The sequence below is a fragment of the Mesitornis unicolor genome, unplaced genomic scaffold, assembly GCF_000695765.1.
Source record: "Mesitornis unicolor isolate BGI_N332 unplaced genomic scaffold, ASM69576v1 scaffold12514, whole genome shotgun sequence".
Classification (NCBI taxonomy): Eukaryota; Metazoa; Chordata; class Aves; order Mesitornithiformes; family Mesitornithidae; genus Mesitornis; species Mesitornis unicolor.
This window is the reverse complement of record NW_010180940.1, coordinates 51,668-72,320: the sequence shown is the minus strand read 5'-3', so window position 1 is coordinate 72,320 and position 20,653 is coordinate 51,668. Positions and strand designations below refer to the sequence as shown.

Here is a 20,653-nt window from a genome sequence, read left to right as displayed (position 1 = left end):
GTGCTTTGCAATCTGCAAGTTGAAAGGGTTACAAGGAAGGCTGAATTGTGTGTGGGCATGGTAGGGGAAAGGAACATTGCTTGTTTACCTAAGAACATGAAGTATTTGATACTTCTGTGATTTGAAATACAAAAATAGAAATAAAAGATTTCTTAGTGTTCTTTTCAAAGAACAGATCCTCTCCATTACCCACAATCTTTTTTCTGGTCTGTTATGTACTGAACTAAGCAAATACTGATTAAAAGGCTTGTTTTGTATTCACAGACTCGTACTGTCTTCACCTCTGCATAGTTCTGTTTCTCTGTTTTGTTTGTTGTTTTTTTTAAACATTCTTCAGCCCTTTCTGGAGACTGTCAGTAAAAAACAAAGGGGGGTGGAGCAGGAAGGCTGTATTGCTGCCTGAGAAGAAAAGAAAAGAAATCAACCTTCCAGAAAAGTGAAGCAGCAGCTCTTAAAGCTTCTTTATACATTCCAAAGAAGCAAAAGAGGAAACAAACACTTCTTCTTTACAGGTTGCCTTTAAGATCCCCAACTCTAGGGTGTACACTGTATACTGGGTACTTGAATCTTAGTGTTTTCTGTCTACTGTGGGAGATGGAGATTCCTTCTGCACACCAGCTGCAGTGAGTTTTTGGGAGAGATTGAGGACATTATGTTAATGGAGAATGAATCTCAGCTCCTGGGTGATGGAAGTTGGTGAGAATGGTGATGTTTGGCCCTGAGGCAAGGATTGCTGGATATGATGCATTTAGGCCACCTTTTCTTTACTGGCTGGGTCATCAGCCAGCTGTGGCATTAGAAACTCAATTTGGTTGCGTTTTGTTTGTGGTTTTTTTTTGTTGTGGGGGTTTTTTTGTTTGGTTTTTTAATACTGGAATAGAAATGCTGGTGTCAACAGCCTGCCCAAAGTTGGGCACGGGAAAGGCCTACAATTAGGTTGCAGCTCCAGTGGCTCCTACCCTCCTCTCATTCTGTAGGACAGATAAATAGCATATGATTCCAAGGAGAAAGCAGGTTGGTTTAGCCAATGAAAGCAAAATTTAAGAAATGAAACAGTACATAAAAAAACAAAGGAGGCAGAGTTTGTTGGAAATTACATCTTGGAAATCAGTGCATCAGCACTAGTTAGATTGCCTCAGCACCTATAAACCAATGCAGGGAGATCACTGCAGAGATATGTACAATCCTGCTCTCAAAAGAGCCAATTTCTTCTCAGAATTGCCATCTTTCCACTGTCTGCAGCTCATGCACCTTCCAGCCTGACAGTTCATAGAATCCCTGATTTCAGCAATGAGCTTTCACTTCTGTACAGCAAAGAAATGTCCCTAGTGCAACTGCTTCTACTCGTGTGCGTCTCAGAACTGGGAGGAGAGCAGTTTCAAAATCAACCTGCCGCATTCCCCCCTTTTCCCCCTTCACTTAAAACTGTGTTTTTCAGCTTCTGCAAGTCTCTATGGCTTGTGTGCCATTTGATGTGGTTAAGAAACTGCAGAAGGAAGAAACGGCAGAAGGAATTAACTGTCCACTGCACAGAAAGTTAAAAAACATAACGGAAAGGAGTAAAAAGAAATTAAAAAGGAAAGCAGCAACCTCCCATGCTGGCCCAATTGCATCTGCGGGCTCCAGACATAAACTTGCGGCAGTAGAAAATCGGTTTGCTGTTCTCCGAGTCCTTTTCTCTCTCTCCTTTGTCATCAGACCTGGAATGACGATGCAGGCTGCTTATCAGTTGTCGTCCCTACTGCTCACTGATGCCGTGCTCCCATGCTACCCTGGCCTGCTCTTCCTTCCCACCACTCACTGGCTGGGACACTTTGCGATGCAGTGGGCGGTGTTTGTCGTCATCTTCGATTATCATCCCCTCCTCGTTCTCCATGTTTGGCAGCCGGGAGTGGTAAGGTTTGGGGGGTAGAGCAGGCGGGTCCATGGTGTCCTGAGGAATTACTCCAGACGGAGCAGAGTGGCTTCGGCATGGCTGGGATTTGAGCGACTCTAGGACATCAGGCTCAGAGAGACTGTACCTGACAGGGAGGTAGGGTGTCTCTAGATCTTCGTCAGTGTTCCAGGCTTGGCTGGGGACAGAATCCATGGTGTCTGTGCGAGGAGGTGGTTCGGAAGAATGTCCAAAATTACTCTCGCTCAAGGATGAGACACCACTGCTGGCACTGCCGGATAAAGTGGAGTTGCTTCCATCTAGACCAGACTGCGGACTGGTGGGTGATGCAGGGATAGGATGAAGAGGAGACTGTTTGGAGAAAAACAAAGTCACGTTAAAATTGAAAAGGGGGCATCATTGCATCTCGTTCCACGTTTCAGCTTTTGACGGTGACGTTAACAGTGGTGCAGTTCCATTTGTGGTCAAAATGGCAATGATTACTGGTTTCTGTGTGTGCTCCCCTGACCTGTGTGGAAGTACCTCCTGTGGGCAGACAAAGGCACCTAACACCACCAGAGCTATTAAAGAAACAGCTGAGGTGGTAATCAGGGTGCCTGAAGTCACAGCATATGAGGCAAAGGAGGAAATTGAAAGGGCCTGCAACACATGTAGGTTACAAGGTTTCAGTGAATTATCTCATGTATAACATGTTAAAAACAGTGTTTCTGTATTCAAAAGCTGCTTGGTGGGAGTAGAGGAGGAGGGTTCCTTCAGGAGCCTGTTAATTTTCCTTCTACCTCCCTCTCTGCTCTCTCACCACCTTCTTTTTACCTTGCGCAACGTTCGTGCAGGCAGTGCTGGAGGAGCATCACTGAGCTGGTGATGGAAGGCATCGAAGTGCAGTGAGTAGTGTCCTGCAATGAGACAAGGGTCAGACTTATGCTGCCTCAGTGCAGCAAAAGAGCTGAGGTTTTAGACTCCGTAATGCCAGGTAACAGCTCCAAATGCTGATAACTCCACTCCACCTAGGGCTTCCTTCCTGATGGATAACCGTGGAATGCACATGTCACATCACAGAATGCTAACAAGAAGTTAAGTGCAGTGATAGATTTCCACCCACCCCTGTTATCAAGGATCTCATGGCAAGGCAACAGGCTCATAATGAACATCTGAAATTTCATTTAATAGCTTTGTGACCTTAAATTATTGATGAAGATGGTCACTGGCAAGAAGCCAGGCCAAGCTTCAACACTCACACACCTGATTAGAGTCCCCAAATACGCACAAGTCCATATTACTATAAGGACTGTAAAAAAAATTTGAAGGTTTTTGGAAAAACTTTGAAGACTTTGTTCCAGTGCTAACCTAGCAGACCAGGAAAGACTCTGGGTTTTTGTTTCAGATTGTTTTTATAGGAGGGGAAAAAAAGGCTAAGGTCAGCTTTCAGGTGGTCTAGACTTATCCATGCATGACTGCAGGCTTGATGCAGCGGGTCTAGCGGGCATTTCCTTACCATGGGGCAGGCTTCGGGGAGGTACTGGTGGGGCCAAGATGTTCCCAGCGTGTGCAGACAGGAATGGCAGGGCCTCTCTGGTTCCGCTGTCCAGGCTCCAGCTACTGGGTGCTGCTGGCACAGCTGAAGGATTGAAACAGATTTAACTTGGGTAGCATAACAGGGACTCTGGGGGCCAGAAGGACTGGCTTTCCAGCGTGCTCTTTAGTAGTAAAGAGACAGATTCTGGGGACTTAGAGAATAGTAGGGATGAAGGAATACGAAGACATCGGCTCGTCTGCAGCGTGTTAAGTTTACAGTTGCTTTGTTAAGGAAGCAGGAGTTAGGTGATCATAGTGTTAGTCTGCCCATCTCCTCTGTGACCCCGTCGGCTCATTGCCAGCAGTCAAACTGCTAAGGTTTTGTTTGAGGTTTTGGGTTTTTGCAAACCAGTGAGTAAGTAAAAAGGAAATCTCACTGGTGGAACAGCAGCTAGACCTCAGCTCTGAGCTGTTCTGCTTGGTGGTAAACGAGGACAGAGCAGAAGGGAACGTGTGGCATGAAACACAGGAAGGCTGTCGCTGCACTGCAGTGGTGAAGACTGAATAAAGGCCATGAGGGCAATTACACCTCGATCTGTTACAAAAGAAATCATGGCTTTAAAGCCCCAATTTACTAAGCTGCAGAGTTGACAGCAGTTCGGACTCCTTGTATTATGAAGTCACTTAAGGAGATCAAGTCTTCGTTGATTAGGAAGGATAGAGAGAGTATGATCTTTGTGACTTTGGTTTTTCATAGAAATAAAAGCTGCTTCTTTCTAACATGAACGTTTTTCCAGATCTGGAGAACTCTGCCAACCTCAGACATTATTAAAACACACCTTTCTTCAGTGCACTTTGAGAAGACAGATGGTGCAGTAAGCGTATGGTTATTGAAAAACAAATAAACAAGTTCTTCAGATTAGCAGAAAAAAGGAAAAGACAAAGTAATTCAGTGAGCCTGCCACAGAAAAGTGAGATAAAAATAGCTTTTTCCAGCTTCATTTTGGAAAATGGAAGCCTGGAGAAATCAACGTGGAGCTTAACATCCGAAGAGGGTTTCTCCTTAATTAAAGTGCCTGCAGCCATTTTTGGTACATTTCTTTTCTGAAATGACTTTCAAAGATTTCTTTGTTGGTTTGTCTGGTTGGTTGTTTTTTCTCTCCTTAGTTCACGATTTATCATGAACACAGGCTCCCCAAGACCTAAAATTCCCTAAAGTAAAAAGATCACAAAGTGAGAGCTTCACAAGATGGAACAAAACCCATAAAAATAGAAAAGTAAATGTTGTTTTTAAAGAGACACTCTCAAAATAAGAAAGGCAGATAAGGAAGACAGGAAGAATCTTGACAGAGAACGAGTTCAAACTAAGGGATACATCTCAACACAGCTAATGTGGCCTCAGCACCCCTGCTCATGCGGTGCCCGTACCAGAGTGCTCTGCTTTGCACTGCTGCAATTGCTGTCAGAAGGCTAAAACAGAGGGACAAGATGCATAAGGATGCCAGCCACACTGGTCTTTCCTGCAGTAAACCAGCATCAAGGGAGGAGGACAGAAGAAAACCCGATTTGCCTGGCTTGTAAAAACAAGGTTGTGCTTGTTTTTGTGGTGGGTTGGTTTTGTTTGTTTGTTTTTAATCCCCAAGATGCAATAGAAGAATATGAAGAAGAGAACATGGTACCCCAGTGCATAATTCGTTTATGCTTTCTCAGTGTTCCCTCATTCATGGCCCTTTGAGTATTTAGGAGTGCTGGAAAGCATCCTGAGGTCAGACGACTGTTGAGAGCCGCTGCTGCCTGTTAAAGCCAGTGTCAAAACGCTTGGGGGCAGAACCTACCCAGGGAGCTCTTAGTGCTCTGTCTTAGCCCATCTCTCTCCCAGAACAGTGCTCAGTGGCTCAGTGGCCAAGTTTAATTAGCAGGGAAGCTGCATTTGAACCATTCTGCTCTGGGTGGCTGATGTCACCCTGCTGTCAATGAGCATTACCAAGCAGAGCTGCTGACGTGGCAAGGACGGGGGTGGGCACATTCACAGGGCACGACCGTTAACAAAACCCAAGGCAGATGGCATCCTGACTTACAAAGAATGATGAGGGTTCAGTGGCTGCAAAAACTACCTGTAACTGCATTTATGCTACCAACCTGGCTGCAGAGCTGGGATTCCTGTTACACCATCCCCCAAGAACAACTACTGAACGTATCTGTGTCTTGCCTGGCTCCTTCGGGCCTCTGGAAGGGATTCTGTCTTTAATCCCCTTCTCTTCCCACTGCACGTTACACTCTTGCATAATATTGCCCACAGATACAAGTATTTTTTCCTAGGCAGGTAATAGGTATTCATCTGCCTTCCTTTTCCAGCTCCTGCTCCTGTCCAGTACATCACCACCTCTCATCTGTTCAGTTCAGACTAACACAGCTGAGATGGAGCTCTTAGTCCCTCATCCCCTCGTCTCAACTCCCAGTTGTCATCGTTCATTATTGTCACAACTCTGCCGTCTGTTCAGAGCTGTACATTGGCTTTCGGTTTCAGTCTGGACCACTCTGTAAGGTTTTCACATTGGTCAGTTGGTGGATTCTGAATTTTTACAAATTCTAAGACAAAATTTGGGTATTTTCTTTTTTTCAAAAAGATACAATTTAGTTCACAGCTACTGAACCAAAAACCTAACGGAGTGCAGTATGCAGGTCACACTAGAGAACTGTCATAGTCTTTCCTGGCCTTAAACATCTTTTAAGATACTATTTTTCCTAGCCATACACAAGTGTTGCTTGCTTAAGCAGTCTCCTTGTCTTCGATTTTGATAAATGAATTTTGCCCTCTCCTAATTTTTCAGAATGCGGCCGAGATAGACAATTTCTGAGCCCATTGCTTTGTCCATGGCTCCCCTTTTGCAAGCTCCTCCTTTTCTCTTACAGCAAACAAACACTTTCTCTTCTTTCATGTTTTTTTTTTTCCTGAAGGGCCCCTGCCTATTTTTATTCAAAGTACTGAGTTAAAAACCCACACATTCCTAATGATAAACTTAAATAAACATAAAACTACCTCACAGGAAGATTACAAGAAATGTTAGTAACTTTAACAGGAAATGCATGTTAAAAAAGCAGTCTAGGTAACGGTGTAAAAATACGGTCCAGTACAAAATACAAAACTTCTCCTTTGCTGCTTTGGAAGTTTTGCCTGATAAAGGCTTTGGGATTTGTTTCAATAACAAAATGCTAAGTTCAGAAAGCTTTCTGAAAAACAAAAAAAAGAGCCTTGTGCAACTCCACCCTTCTGTGAATGATCTGAAATGACTGCAGGTTGGAGAAGGCCCAGTTAATTAAACTGTTAATTAAAAAAAATGTGAGAGAACGCACTCTGCCAGGAAACGTGGAAGCCCATTAGTTACTTGCTGCAGCATGACCAGAGTAATAGTGTTTTAGAAAGCACGCGTGCTAACTGGGAACAGAGTACCTTTCTCAGCCACAGACAGGTTGGGATCACTGCAGGGTTTGCATGGTCCAATCATTTGCTGGATAAAGGCGCGCTGGAAATTTGGAGGCTAAGGGAGAAGAAAAAAAACCAGTTACAGTCACAGAACAGCGGAGCAGAACCCTGGGGCTTTCTAGTAGCTTTTTTTTTTTAAGCAAAGAAAGTTTTTTTAACTAAAAAATTTGTGGGAACCTTATGCTGTGTCTACATTAGCAAGTCCTGCATTGCAGTGCCAGTGGATCTCTAGAGTGCATCAGAGCTGAGGACCCACAGTTCACGCTGCCTGTGCTCCCTGGAGGAGTTAATTCACGCTAGGTCCAGCCTAGACTTGTGCCCATCATCAGCTCAGATGCACCGTGTGCCCTTCTGGAGCTTACCTTTTGCTTTGGTTTCGTTTGAAAGAATTGAGATTGCAAGCTCTGAGAGTTCTCTGAGGTGAACTGAAATGCAGTAAGTGGGCATGATGAGGAGATTCCCTTCAAAAGCTCATGCCAGGGCCAGATTAAAACGCTTATGTGTAGGCACACAGTGAATGTTTCAGTTTGTCCAGAGAAAGCAGTAGATACGGGCACGGATTGCTTGGAGACCCTGCATCAGTGTATTGTTTTTCATAACCTCTAGAAACCACCGTAAAGCTGTTCAGAATCAACTTAGAGGCCAGGCTGCAGGATGGCAATGGCTCTAGAAAAATGAATAAATAAAATGCTGGGTCTGCTTGCAGTGGATCAGGGCTCGTGGGATGAAGTTGGGAAGTAAGAAGAGTCCGTTTTCACAGGGCATATCTGCAGTTTTAGCAGTCATTACAGTTTGTGTCACTTGACCGCATCTGGAATATTGTGTCCAGTTCTGGGCCCCTCAGTTCAAGAAGGACAGGAACTGCTGGAGAGAGTCCAGCGTAGGGCTACAAAGATGATCAAGGGAGTGGAGCATCTCCCTTCTGAGGAGCGGCTGAGGGAGCTGGGGCTCTTTAGTTTGCAGAAGAGGAGACTGAGGGGAGACCTCATTCATGTTTATAAATATTTAAAGGGTGAGTGTCACGAGGATGGAGCCAGGCTCTTCTCGGTGACAAACAATGATAAGACAAGGGGTAACGGACACAAACTGGAACACAGGAGGTTCCACTTCAATTGGAGAAGAAACTTCTTCTCAGTGAGGGTGACAGAGCCCTGGCCCAGGCTGCCCAGAGAGGTTGTGGAGTCTCCTTCTCTGCAGACATTCAAAACCCGCCTGGACGCCTTCCTGTGCAACCTCATCTGGGTGTTCCTGCTCCGGCAGGGGGATTGGACTGGGTGAGCTTTGGAGGTCCCTTCCAATCCCTGGCGTTCTGTGATTCTGTGACTACTAAAGTGGGTGGCTGCAGGGGGTGATTAATATGAAAAGTTCTGTGTTGCCTTTGAAAACGATCCTAAGTAAATTGTTGTGCTTTCCAAAAAGAAAAAGGGAAGCTTGAAAGCGATCAAAAATAGTAAAAAATAAAGCCACAGTTTCCAGTGGTTGAACTGACGTTAAAAAACTTAGATGTGCTACCTGTCCGTTTTCCATGATGGCTGCGGGATACATGGCACTGCTGGGTCGGTCCCGGTGGGCTGGCAGCAACATCATCATCTCCCGAGAGTGGCGGTACTTATCTGGTAGAGAGGGAGAGCCTGTAAACAAGTGAGAGCAATCACGTACACGTGACAAACAACAGCCATGTCTCCGCATGCCCAGTGATCCAGTCCTCCTGTGCAGCCTGTTCAGACGGATGATCTTACAGGACTCAAGAGAACACGGTGCCGAGCCCACTAAGCAGCTGACTGTTGGTGCAGTGCATAGCACGAGGGTGAGGTCAGAACTGGCTTGTTATATATGCAGTTAAGGACACACCATGTCAGGTAGAACGTCTATCTGTGCGTCCCTAGTTGTGTGTTGCAAAGCGCTTCCTCTTTAAGCAAACGGAAGAAGCGGGCATCTGTGTGGAATCAGCTGTGGCTGTGCTGTACAGTGCCCAATGCTCCCTTGCCCCATAACGTGCCATAAAATTGTGCATTTTACAACTGTGTGTGGAAGAAAGGGATAAAAGCTCGAGATAACACCGTTCAGTTAAAGCAGGAAGCTACAGGAAGCTGCTTCATTCCTCAGCTGTGGTAGAAACAGTCTGAGGTGCTGCCATGTAGTTGGCGATACCTTTAGCTTCCTTTTTCTTAAAGCAAAACAAAACCCAATAATGAAGAGAGTTTTCTATAAATGTGGGTGGCACTTGGCTTACACCGCCACTGGGTCAGGTACGATTACTACTGAGCGTGTCGGTTTACTGAGCCATTTTATGACAACAAGATGTTTACCAATGCTTAGAGTTACATAGTAGGAATATTGACTTCACTGTTAAGTTATCTGTGTAATTGTCATTTAAGATACTGGGGTATTTCATGTAAACAGCTTCCTGACACGTGGAGTTATCTGGGACTTGTGTCCTCCAAGCTTAGTGCCACGTAACAACATCCTTCTGATGTGCAGCTCCTTCTGAGCTGACAGTGGCTTTGCCAGAAGAATGGTTCTCATTAGTGACTTCCTAAAGTCTGATATTACTGATACACGCATCCCTTGGGACGCACACTGTTAGGCAGGAGCTGATGTTCTGAAGCTGCTGGAGTGAGCTTTGATTTGCACTGATTATTTTATTGCGTCACAAACACGCACTTAACAGATGGCAGCACACAGCGCATCACAGAGCCATGCCGGCTTTTGGGGAATACATGCCCCCTTTTGCAAACTTTCCACGACCACACACATTACCTGAACAGCACTCCAACGTATGAGCAAAGGCATTGGTGCTGGTTAATGCAGCTTTTACCTCAGCAAAAGCAAACATGCAGTTTTGGGGACTGATATTCAGCACACAGTGGAAGGAACAATGTGTCCAGCAGAATGCAGGATAAGGTCCTACAATTGCAACAATCCCATCAGGAGTGGCACATCCCGGATTGATCTACGCCCCCACCCCGACATGAACAGCCGCAGAGTATCTGCATTCTAGTTCCGAACTCATTTTCTCCCCAGACATAAAACAGAAACATAATTGGACAACATCATTTGCTCTTATGTACAACACCAGCTTGGAAAACACAGTGTTAACGCTTTATGCTGAGTCTCTTTTACTCACACATCACAGATAGTCCTCTTTCTGCATGACAGACGTAAGGATGCTGAGCTTTGAGGTGTGCCCAGAACTACATCACAGCACAACCTACGCTGGTTTCCCTTTCCTTTATCTTATCCTTCTTGTTCTTTTGTATCCAAGATGCAAACCACCTCTATGTGCCATCAGTTTATACGGGATTATAGTCTCCCCAGATCTTTCATTACGTGACTCGAAAAATCCCACGTGCTAAGTATGGTGGCCGAGTCTAATTTACAAAACAGCTCTGCTGTTTGGTACCCTAAATTTGTAAATAACTACAGCTATAAAGTCTGTAACAGATTATGCCAAGTATCCGGTCTGCAAACACAATCAAGCACTGATAGGTCTAAATGTGGGCCACAAGTCAAGTGGCTGCAACTGAAGCTTTTATGAATAGTCAGGCCTGCTGCTTTGAACAGGTAGAGAACACAGTCACCATGGCTCCTTTCAGGGATGGGCAAAACTTACAAAACAAAGTTAAAAAATGCTTTTAAAAGCCTCCAGAGCAGCCAGTGTCCATATAAAAGGCTGCAGCCTGTACTGGGGCTTATTCCTTTTAGCTTGTACCCTGGTACACTTGATGTGTGCAGCACTGTACCTACTGTTAATGAGAAAGGAAAACCTATGCTGAAGGAAGAGGTAGTTTTTAACTATGAAAATGTTAATCCACTTGTGACTAGTTTCAAGGAATGAAACTGAAAATTAATGTATTTAAATTCCAAACTCAATGAACTTTTTCTCCTGATTCATTATTGTCATTACTGTTATGAAAACAGTTCACTCCTGCACCAAATCATGACTGGTTTTGCTTTAGGAAGGACATTTTTAACGTAAGTATAGGGGTTCTTCCCAAGAGCTGAGTATGACACTGGGACTCATTTTCTACACCTGAAGAAAGGGGCTGTACTGAAGCAGCAGCTGAGGCGCCTTAAGAAGTGAGCCATCGAGTGTCAAGTGGGAGTTGCTTTTAGAGTGCATCGGAGGAGTCCCAAATGTATTTTAAACTGAATTACTGGAAAAAACCCTAACCCACTCCTAGCTCTTTGCAGGCCTTTTTGCAGTATAATTCTCTTCATGAACACTGGCTTACATCATCGTGTAACTCCAGTGAGGTTACAGCAGCGCCTCGTGAGTCACTGCAAATGAAGCCAAAACGAACTCTGAATTTCTTACTGATCCCCCATACAACGACAGCGTTGCTTTCCTGATAAGGAGGAAAGGGTCACGCCAGGTGAAAACTGAAAGACACACACTTGTGAATCTGAAAGAGTCTTTATCATGAATGTCTAACGCTAATGTCTTTATCATTAGCAACAGAATTGGAAAACTCTTCCTGCATTCTGATTACAATTCTATTTAAGTTTTGCTCTAACTTTTGTATGTTATAACAAGTGCAAGGTTTGCTCTTTAATCTGCTCTTCAGTGATATGATCAAATCATTAAGGCACTGTCTTGATAACTATTTTTTAAACAATATGTTTCTTTGAACATGCCAAATAATTTGCTTGTGTTGCTGTTTTAAGCATAAAAGGTAATTTTTTTGGAAGTGGAGAATTAGGAACAAGATTTAAATTCCTCCTGGGTTCTCGATACAAATGGCCAAGGCTTCCCTTGGTCGCTAGTGGCACTAATCTATATTATAAAAGCTGTCTCCTCAGAACAGGGCGAGCAGCTGAGCTCCGGAAAGGACTCTGCACTTACACGGAGAAGGTGGTATAAGTATCTGGATAATGGGATGGTGGTTTTTCACCTCTACATTAACATCTGAATCAGTGAGAGGGAGATTAAACGTCTGACAAAAACCTTAAAATCCTGGATAACCATGTTCATGATAAAGCCATGGGTGACAAAGGGGCTGAGTTGATAAATTTAGGTGGCCTGTACAAAAATTGTTTGCCTTCGTATTCTTCCCCTCTGACAAGCGGCTAACTGCAGCATCGTGACTATCGTAGCTTTGTTGGCAGTCTCAGCAGAAAGGCCAAGGATCGGATGGGTCATGGTGACTGAACTATCCTCTCACCTCTAGAGGTGGTCCCTCCAGGACAGAGATGAGGCACATTGGTGGGGGCAGCGTGGGGAAGCTTGCACGGCTGCCGCCCATGCTGTATCTGTTCTGTGGATAAATAGAGGGCTTCAGCCTCCAGTGTTGTCAATCCAGCACCTTTCACCAGCGCTAAATTAAAAAGAATATAAATAAATACCAAAAAAAAGGATAAAAAAAAGAAGGATAGAGGTGCATTGGCAGAGCTGCACATGTAATGTCTGTGAAGTACCTTGCTCCAGCCAGTCATACCGGTTTGTCATTTTCACAAGCATCAAATTTACCCAATTAAAAACAAAACAAAAGGAAAAACCAGCAAGGAGAAAAAGAAAGCTGTATTACCACAGTGGAACTTAAGTGTAAGGGCTTTTTCTCATAACGAACAACTCCATTCCAGCCAGCAGTGTTGTAATAACCAGAACAGTAACCTGCACACTGTGAAACACAGAGAGCATCTGGGACTTCACTGGGAATGGAATCCCATAGTCAGTGGGTGATGTCTGAATGCTGCGCTCACCTGACTTAAAAGTGAACAGAACCAGCAGAGGTGTATCACAGGCCATCAAAACACGTAAGTAGGAGTGAGGAATAAAATAGATGACACATATTTAAGTATTTTTCAAAATCATTACTTCTCTCATTGTTTCCTCACGTGTGGTCGTTTACATTCTCTCGTTTTCATCTCTGGGAGGTGCTGTTGGCTCATCCATCAGCACCATACCCTTTGGCATTCATCACTTTGGTTTCTAAGCAACAGCAAAGAATACAGTAAAGAGGGAAGTTGATGATGCTGGGGAGTCATCAAGCTCAGAACGACTGGCACAGTCTGTCACTGTGAGCACTGGATTTTTAAAGTGGAAAACAGCCTGAAACGCTGTAAGCGCAAAACCCCTCAGATGCCCCACGCCAGCTGAGGCACATCCGTTTAAGGACGTCTTCCTGACATGAGGCCCTGTACTCAGCTCCATCTCCCCTTTCCAGTTATGCCAGTTGCATCTGGTTACTTCATTTGAATTGCCAATATTTTCCTTCCTGCCCTTGGTAATTAGTGAAGCTATTTCACTTGATTTGAAGATGTCCACTTCTCACCTTTCTACTCCATCTGATCCTTCAACTAAATCACCTTGATGCATCTGTGTCCCAGCAACAGCCAATTAGGATTTTACTGCAAGACTGAGCAAAGCAGCCCCAGGTTGGCCCAAGAGAAGGGGCCTTTCTTTGTACTCCGTCCATAAGGAGACAAACAGTTCCCCTGTATGGGAAAAAGGGGTAAGATTTACATGTCAGCCTCTGTCTCTGACTGTGTCCTGGATACCTTTGCCAGATGCCTCTGATAGGAGGTGTAGGAATTTGTGAACCTGCAACTGAGAATCCAAAATGAGCGTTAAAAAAACCCCCTTGAATACAAGTTACCAAAGTCAGGAGTGATTTTGCTTCAGCTCTGAGGCTCGGGAAGAATATGATTACCAATATCAAGAGCAGCTACTGTGACAGCAAAGGCAGTATGGGTACCCCTAGAGTTTGTTTTTGCATTTTTCCTTTCTCCAAGCATTTCCCAGCAGGGAAGCCTTTAACTGCAGTACTCAGAATTAGTATACATAGGCTTTTGTATACACACATTTCTGCTAAACTGCCTCAAGTTCTTTTTTGTGCCATAATTTCATCAAATGTGTAAAATTACTTCTTTGCCTTTCTCTCCACGATCCGTCTCCTTTAGGTACCGTATCAAAGACTATTCCTGTTTTCCTCTAGATTGCCTGCCACAATCTTGCGGCAAACAATGGAGATCATTATGAAATTCAACTGCCTGAAACCAGCGTGTATTAGAGATACGTTCCAAACACTGCTGAAAAAACAATATAAATTAATTTCTGGAGAATGAAAAGCATTTTTTAAGAAATAGTTTCTGAAGAGGCATTCACAGCTCCAAAAGAGAAACAGCGACGTATTTCAGTGTGGGTGGTGTTCCACCAGTAAGTCACCCAGGTTGCCAGGTTTAGGAGGTGCCTGGTGGCCCAGGTAACCCTTCAGTTGGGTGCATCCGTTCTTACCTCGAGCACTGGAAGGGGCAGAGTTAATCATCTGGGACGGTGCTGAGTGAGTAGAGCTCAGGCTTGAGGTGGAAGGGCTAGCCTGGGACGAGGACAAAACAGAGACGTTGGTCACTGAGCCTTGGTACCTGGAGTTAGGGTAAACAAGCTGCAGGAGGCAGAGAAATCATCAAGAGAGGACTGAGCGCAGCAGTGCATTAGGTATTTACCTGTCTCAGCTCACCCCGTGCAGCCTTTGTCTAGGCAATAGCTCCAGTGCAGGCCACTATTAATCTGCACTCAGGACTGCAGGACCCACTTCACCCTCCCGCAAACAAAGAGCAACACGAACTGCGTATGTCGAACAGGTCAGATAAATTACATGCCGACTAAAATCTCACTTTCCGAAAGCAACTGAATGATCTTGGACCACAGCATCAACTTTCACCTTACAGACACAGAAGATTTCTTCCCAAAGTAAACCTGGCTGCATTACTCTGTCATCTTTCTTGAGCAATGTTAGCTTCTACATATTCAGTTCTCTGAGAAAAATATCACAAGACAGATCCAAGCGCGTGTGTAGGTGAAGCGAACTCCTCCCCAGCACAGCCCTGCAGAGGACGTTCGGTGCTGACTCGAGCAGCCGCTCCTGGCTGTGCTGGAGCTGTACCTGCATGTGGTACATATCCTCCGCAGTCTCCCCCACAGAGCTGTCTGTTAGGATAACCAGGTTTCCTGTTTCGCTGGAGGTGTGGGATGACAGAGAGGATGACGAGTGTCGGACTGAACCAAGCAAGTTCAGTGGGCTGGAACAAAACCAGACAGAACGAGGGCATCGTTATTTCTTGAACCTGTGTGTTCATTTGTGAAGCCTGATTTCTTTTTCCTAGCTAGGAAGTACCTACAATCATCTGCTGCTTTAGGTCACTTCTAGATGTCAAACACTTTTGATAAAACCAGGCCAAATTATAAGTAGCAACAAGGTTACGTGTAAGACAACACAGTGTGTGGGGTGCAGGATTTCAGAATCCGAGGCTGGGTTAACATCATGAGACTGGGTACGTATTTGTTGTGCTTATAACAGAACCTTCTGTTACACACTCTCCTTTTGAACACTGAAGTAGGATGAGTGGGACCAGCTAAAGAAAAGCATCCCAAAGGAAGCCAAGAGGAGGCACACAGGTCAAAATACAGCTTTCCTTACTGCATCTGATGGGCCTCAGCATTACAGCTGAGGGCAGGTTTGTATCTGACAGTGAATTACTACAGCCCAGGCAGCGTGCAGGCTGCACCCTGACCTCACTCACAGACATGATTTTTTCCTTTGTCACTCTAAATCACATAAACAAACACGTATTTTGTACACCATGGAATGTCCCTAGTTTGCCCTAAGAACTCAAAAAGCCTTTACAAAGTGAGGAATTTTGAGGAAAAAACAAAATTACCACCCAGACACCACTTGCCAGCTGCCAATCCACTAATGTGACATAACAGCTACTCAGTTTTAGTAAGAACAACAATGTCACCATCCTGGATTCATGTACTAAAGACCAGGTTTCCACAGCTTTTCACGCCAGGCTTTAAAAACAGCTCAGCTCTGTGGACCCACCAAGAGAAATAAGCATGCAAGAACATTTAAAACGCCGTAACTTCAGTGACATTCCTGTCACGGTTTTCCATACCGTCACAGATGTGTACATTTTCAAATAAGCAGTTTTGGCTGTTTCGCCCTGAAAATCCCCATTTTTATCCTCAATCATTACCTCAGTTTTTATAGATAGGTATTCAGTTTGAATAAGCATTGATATTTTCAGATGTTTCTGTGAAGGCTGAGCCTTTTTTTGATGTTCTGATCAAAACACCTTGGCAACCTTTCTTCCATTTGGGTTCTGGTTTGATGAGAATTATAAAAAGCAACGTCGTGAACATTTTTTGATCCTTAAAAATGGGTTCATACCGAGTTAGGTTCTAAAACAAACAATAAAACGTTCCCTTTATGGTAGATAAGGAATCATTGCTTTGCTGTTTGCATAACAGAAGTAGGAGAAGTTGGATCCTCCAAAGTTAGACTGAATCTGGAGGTCAGAGTGGCAGATGTGTGTTCCTGCCTCTACAGTGAGTAAAGCCGTGGAGTAACACCTGGAGGTGTTTGGCACTTACTGCAGATTGGATTTCTCAACTTTTTTATTGCAATCCTCAATCAAACTTTAACGATCAGCACTGAATGAAGACGAAGGGTACTCCTGCCAAAGCTCATCCTGCTCCTCTTGCAGCTCATAACCCCTTCTTAGATCCTTGAATCTCAGTGTGCAGAGATCCTAGATAAGGCAGCTGAAAAAAAGCCAGGGTACCTGTGTCGATGCACCAGCTTTATGCTCTCTGGGCTCATAGGTCCGTGCGAAACCAGAACATTGCTGCGTGGTGTGCTAGCGCCAGAACAGGCCGGACTCAGCTTATCCAAACCAGGTAACTCCTGCAAAGGAACCACACTTCAGCTAAGTTGGTCATGGAAAATTCCAGGTTTTCATCTCAAGAAAATCCTGACCCGTTTCCGTGTTCTCTACAGGGATCCTCCGTTATCCTGTGATTCTGCAGGATGAAGAGCTTCATTCAGTGCTCTACAACTCTGTTCTGTTTGTTTCCACTGACACTTTCTAACCACTATTTCAGGCTTTTGGGAGGAAAGTAGGGGAACAGGGTGGCACAACTTACAGCCACCTACATCTTTCAGAGAAGACTCATAAACACAGATCTTATCAGAACTCCCAAGGTGGTGAACTTAAACTGAAAACTGACCCATATGGATCTCGTCTGCTTTGAAAGAGAAAGGCCATATCTTCAAGTTCTGGTGCTGTTATTTCTTGCCATCCTTGTATAGAGCTCACTCCTAAGAATGGAGGAAAACACTCCAGCTGGAAAGTAAAGTGCTAACACACATCTTTCAAATAATTCTTTTATGTTATAGAAAGATATCCCCTAGTTTGGCTGTGATAACGTTCAAGATGGTGTCTAGGTGTCCATAAAGATTTCACTGCACCAGGAGGAGGAGGATGCACTGCGAATTTCTGAGACCCACCTGGCAAAGATGCCTCAAGTATCGGTGTCACAAAACACTAATGTACAGCAGAGCACACATAGGAGGAAAGGGATCATTTCTAGAGGACAGCTGTACTGAACCGTGCTCTGGAGGCAGTTTGTTGCCTATACAGGAGCTACAGGTCCATTACAGTGTGTGCCCTGATCACCAGAGTCGGATGCCTAAAGTCACCAAGAGGAGTTTCTGTTGCTGTCTATAGAAAACCACGTCTGGAGGCCCCAGACCATGTCATGCTACTCCAAATTATGGCAGTCCTTTCGGAGAGCTCAAAAGCTAATCCCTTCTGTTAATCTTTCTTCCTCTGTTTTACAGTAACTGAAAATTAAGCTTTACAAACAAAAAATACTGAAAATTCTATTTTAAATTAAAGGCTAAGTTAACAGACTTGCACAGAAATTCTTTTGACAAGCTGGCAATCCAGTAGGTTTAATCAGTGCTGCATCAGCCCAGTTCTTTTGTGAACCTTACTGCAGCTGATGGAAATCTGATCGTAACTCTGCATGATTCAGAATGGGACAAATGGCTGTCAGCTTACATGGTACAGACTGGAGCGCATCATCTGGAACTGGTCTATCAGCTTCTTGTGCAGGGGACGCATTTCTGGGTGCACAAACTTCTCATGGACTGCCAGACCCACCCCTAAGACGTGTACCTGTTGAAAAGAAAGGGTAACATCACGACCCCAAATGAATTGTGTCTGAGAGACAGAAGCCTGACCCACAGTTCTGCCAAAGCGCAAGAAAGCACTGTAAAATGGACTGCTCGTTTACAAGACTGCTGCTAATTAAGCAAGCCTAGGAGACTTGGTAAGTTACTTCAACGAGTACTTTAAGTGTGAGACAAACATTTATGTCACATTGGATTACTTTTCTTACATGATAACTAAAATTCACCAGATTGATTCTCTCTCCAGAGTGAGCAGCATTACATCCCCATGCGGACGATGTGTTGTGACCAGAAGAACCTCCCTCTGCCCAATGTCAGAGAAGGGGTCGAAGTTGCCAACAGAGATTTCCAAAAGGAGTTTCTGAGAATTGAGCTGCTCGGTGGCAGCGTGGCGTGCTCTTTCTGCTGCTCATTATTTATTGCTAAAGGTCACTTTTTCAAAGGTCAGACATCCGATATTATTGATAGAATGGGATTACATAAACTCTCAGATGAAAGAAAATAGGAATGATAGCTGGCTTAAGATGTACGTAATTCCCTACGTGATCCAAAGTCTGCACAAACAATAACTAATTAATCTTCAAACGTCCTCTTGAGGATTGAAGGGAGATAAGCATTATCTGTCTTTCACAGATGGGAAGGCTGAAGTGCAGTTAAGTGATCTGGTGAAGAAGCAGGCCTGGTAGCTCTGTTCAGACTTGGACACACTGTTTAATGGGGTATATCTTGCCAAACTTTCAGTTAAGAGGGATGTGATTTTCTGATTTCACTCCCATCAAAGCATCCGGCAGGCTTTATCTACCAAGATGTTACACAGAGCCACTAAGGAGAAATAAAACTGCAGATAATATAAGTAGGCATTAAGTTTTCCTATGAAACTCTGCCAGTTTAATCCCAAGCCTGACCTGGCCTCTCCCATCTCTGCTTATCTTTGAAATTTACTGGGAAGACGTAATTCAAAATGCCAAAAACAAATGGCAGGCTTGAAACGTGGCAAGGTGTCTATTGGCTAATAAATGGAGACTATAGGATAATAAATTAATGTAGTATTTATGTCCCAAAAGGCTTGCTCATAAACTCCTTGGCCATCTCCCCCCTCTTTTTTGTTTAAATGCACTTTAGATCTCTTGTACCAAAATCCTTTGTGTCTGAGCGAGTCAGCTGGATCTGATGGGTTCAGACCGACTGCTGAGAAATCCAGACAGCGCAGCAATGTTCTTTTGCATCTGCAAACCAGTACCTGTTCCTGCATGAGTTCCTTGAGCTGTGTGATCTTCTCTGCGTCTCCAGGGTGCTTTGTGATATAATCCTTATCAAAAAAGGCCTGGAGGAAAGGAAAATAATAAAAATAATCACCTTCTGTTTACTTTACTTGGTGTCAAAAGATGAGAGGAAGAGGTCCCAAAATCTTAGGAAAACTGAATTTACTTTACTTGGTGTCAAAAGATGAGAGGAAAAGGTCCTAAAATCTTAGGAAAACTGAACACTTTAGGCTAACTGCACCAGCTCAATTTTACTGCTTTTAGCACTCTGGGACCTAGGTAAAGCTCCAGTATGGTCTTAGCAACATTGACGATTCTGCTGAATCATGAATCTGACCAAATTCCCCCATGTGATAGTGATGAGCAATACCACTCAGCCTTGCATCACCCAGTTGTTTGAATTTTGTAGTTTCCCACACACAACTGCTGAAAGTTGAAGGAACTGAGTAAAGAGTAACCACTGTAAAGCATGAAGGGCATTCTCTTCATGGCTCCGTAGCCACACATCCCATACCCCTGGACTGCTGCTGCCATTTCTCAGTGTTTCACCCTAGACCGACCTTTTACACTGCAGAGTGTAATTAATACCTTGCCAAAGATCATGCCAGATAACGTGCTGCACATACGCTCGTTCTGGTGTTACGGCAAGGCTGAAATTAGGCTAGCGAAGATAATGGTCGAGTAGCACAGACTACCAGCTTTTTCTGATTACAGGCCCGATCAGTCTCAATTACTGTGAGTCCCACTGCCTCTATTGCAAAATGAATTCTTTCATTTCAAAGCAAAATCTGCTTTGTTCTTCTGTCTGCCAAGCTGGGGTTTCCAGGTAAGCCCAGTTTCATTCTTGAGAAACCTCACTGCCCCTCGTACCTACTTCAGTGCGATATCCCAACTCCACCTTCGCATCCTCCTGATGTGTGGTCATGCAAACACTGATGCAGAATAACCAAGTAGGGGGTTTAACCTCATGTTTAGGTAATGTGCATGGAAATATCTTAAGTCACGCTCTCTTTGAAACAGAAACGGAAATAAAACTGAGAAAGGATGATACTAAATTGAGCAGCAGAACCTGGCTTACCTCCTGGTATCGTGCAATTCCCCCATTAACAGCTGCATCAATCACTCCATTCAGACACATGCTGAGAAGATTAATGTTACCATGCATTTGTTTATGCTGGTACTGGCTTATCAGTGTTCTCAGCTCCTGGTTCTTGTTCTCAACCACTTGAATGGCATTTTCCAGAGGACTTACTTCAACCTCAAAGGCAATAAAATATACGTTAATTCCATGGACACATCACCGAGATTTATTCTCTGCCTTGTAATGAGATGATACTCTAGGATCTCTCTTCATTTTTACTGCTTTGTAGAAAATTAGCTACATTAACAATCTTTACTGTTAGCAATGGTGTATTTCAGGTCACTGAGTTGTGATAACTTCTTTCTGTAAACTGAAGACGTGGCCACAGTGCAATTATTCCATCTTCCTGGCACTGTCTCCATTACACTCATGTTACCT

At 44.1% G+C, this 20,653-nt stretch overlaps 1 protein-coding gene across 1 annotated transcript in view; it reads right to left on the bottom strand.

The window, feature by feature from the left end:
• Positions 1-1,738: 1,738 nt before the first annotated feature.
• DOCK3 (dedicator of cytokinesis 3) overlaps positions 1,739-20,653 on the bottom strand; it is a 67,350-nt gene continuing 48,435 nt past the window's right edge. Inside the window, 10 exon segments of the mRNA XM_010183258.1 lie at positions 1,739-2,245; positions 2,708-2,790; positions 6,861-6,948; positions 8,406-8,524; positions 14,131-14,278; positions 14,780-14,915; positions 16,461-16,582; positions 17,742-17,858; positions 19,113-19,196; positions 20,213-20,392. Coding sequence (XP_010181560.1) covers positions 1,739-2,245; positions 2,708-2,790; positions 6,861-6,948; positions 8,406-8,524; positions 14,131-14,278; positions 14,780-14,915; positions 16,461-16,582; positions 17,742-17,858; positions 19,113-19,196; positions 20,213-20,392 — 1,584 coding nt within the window.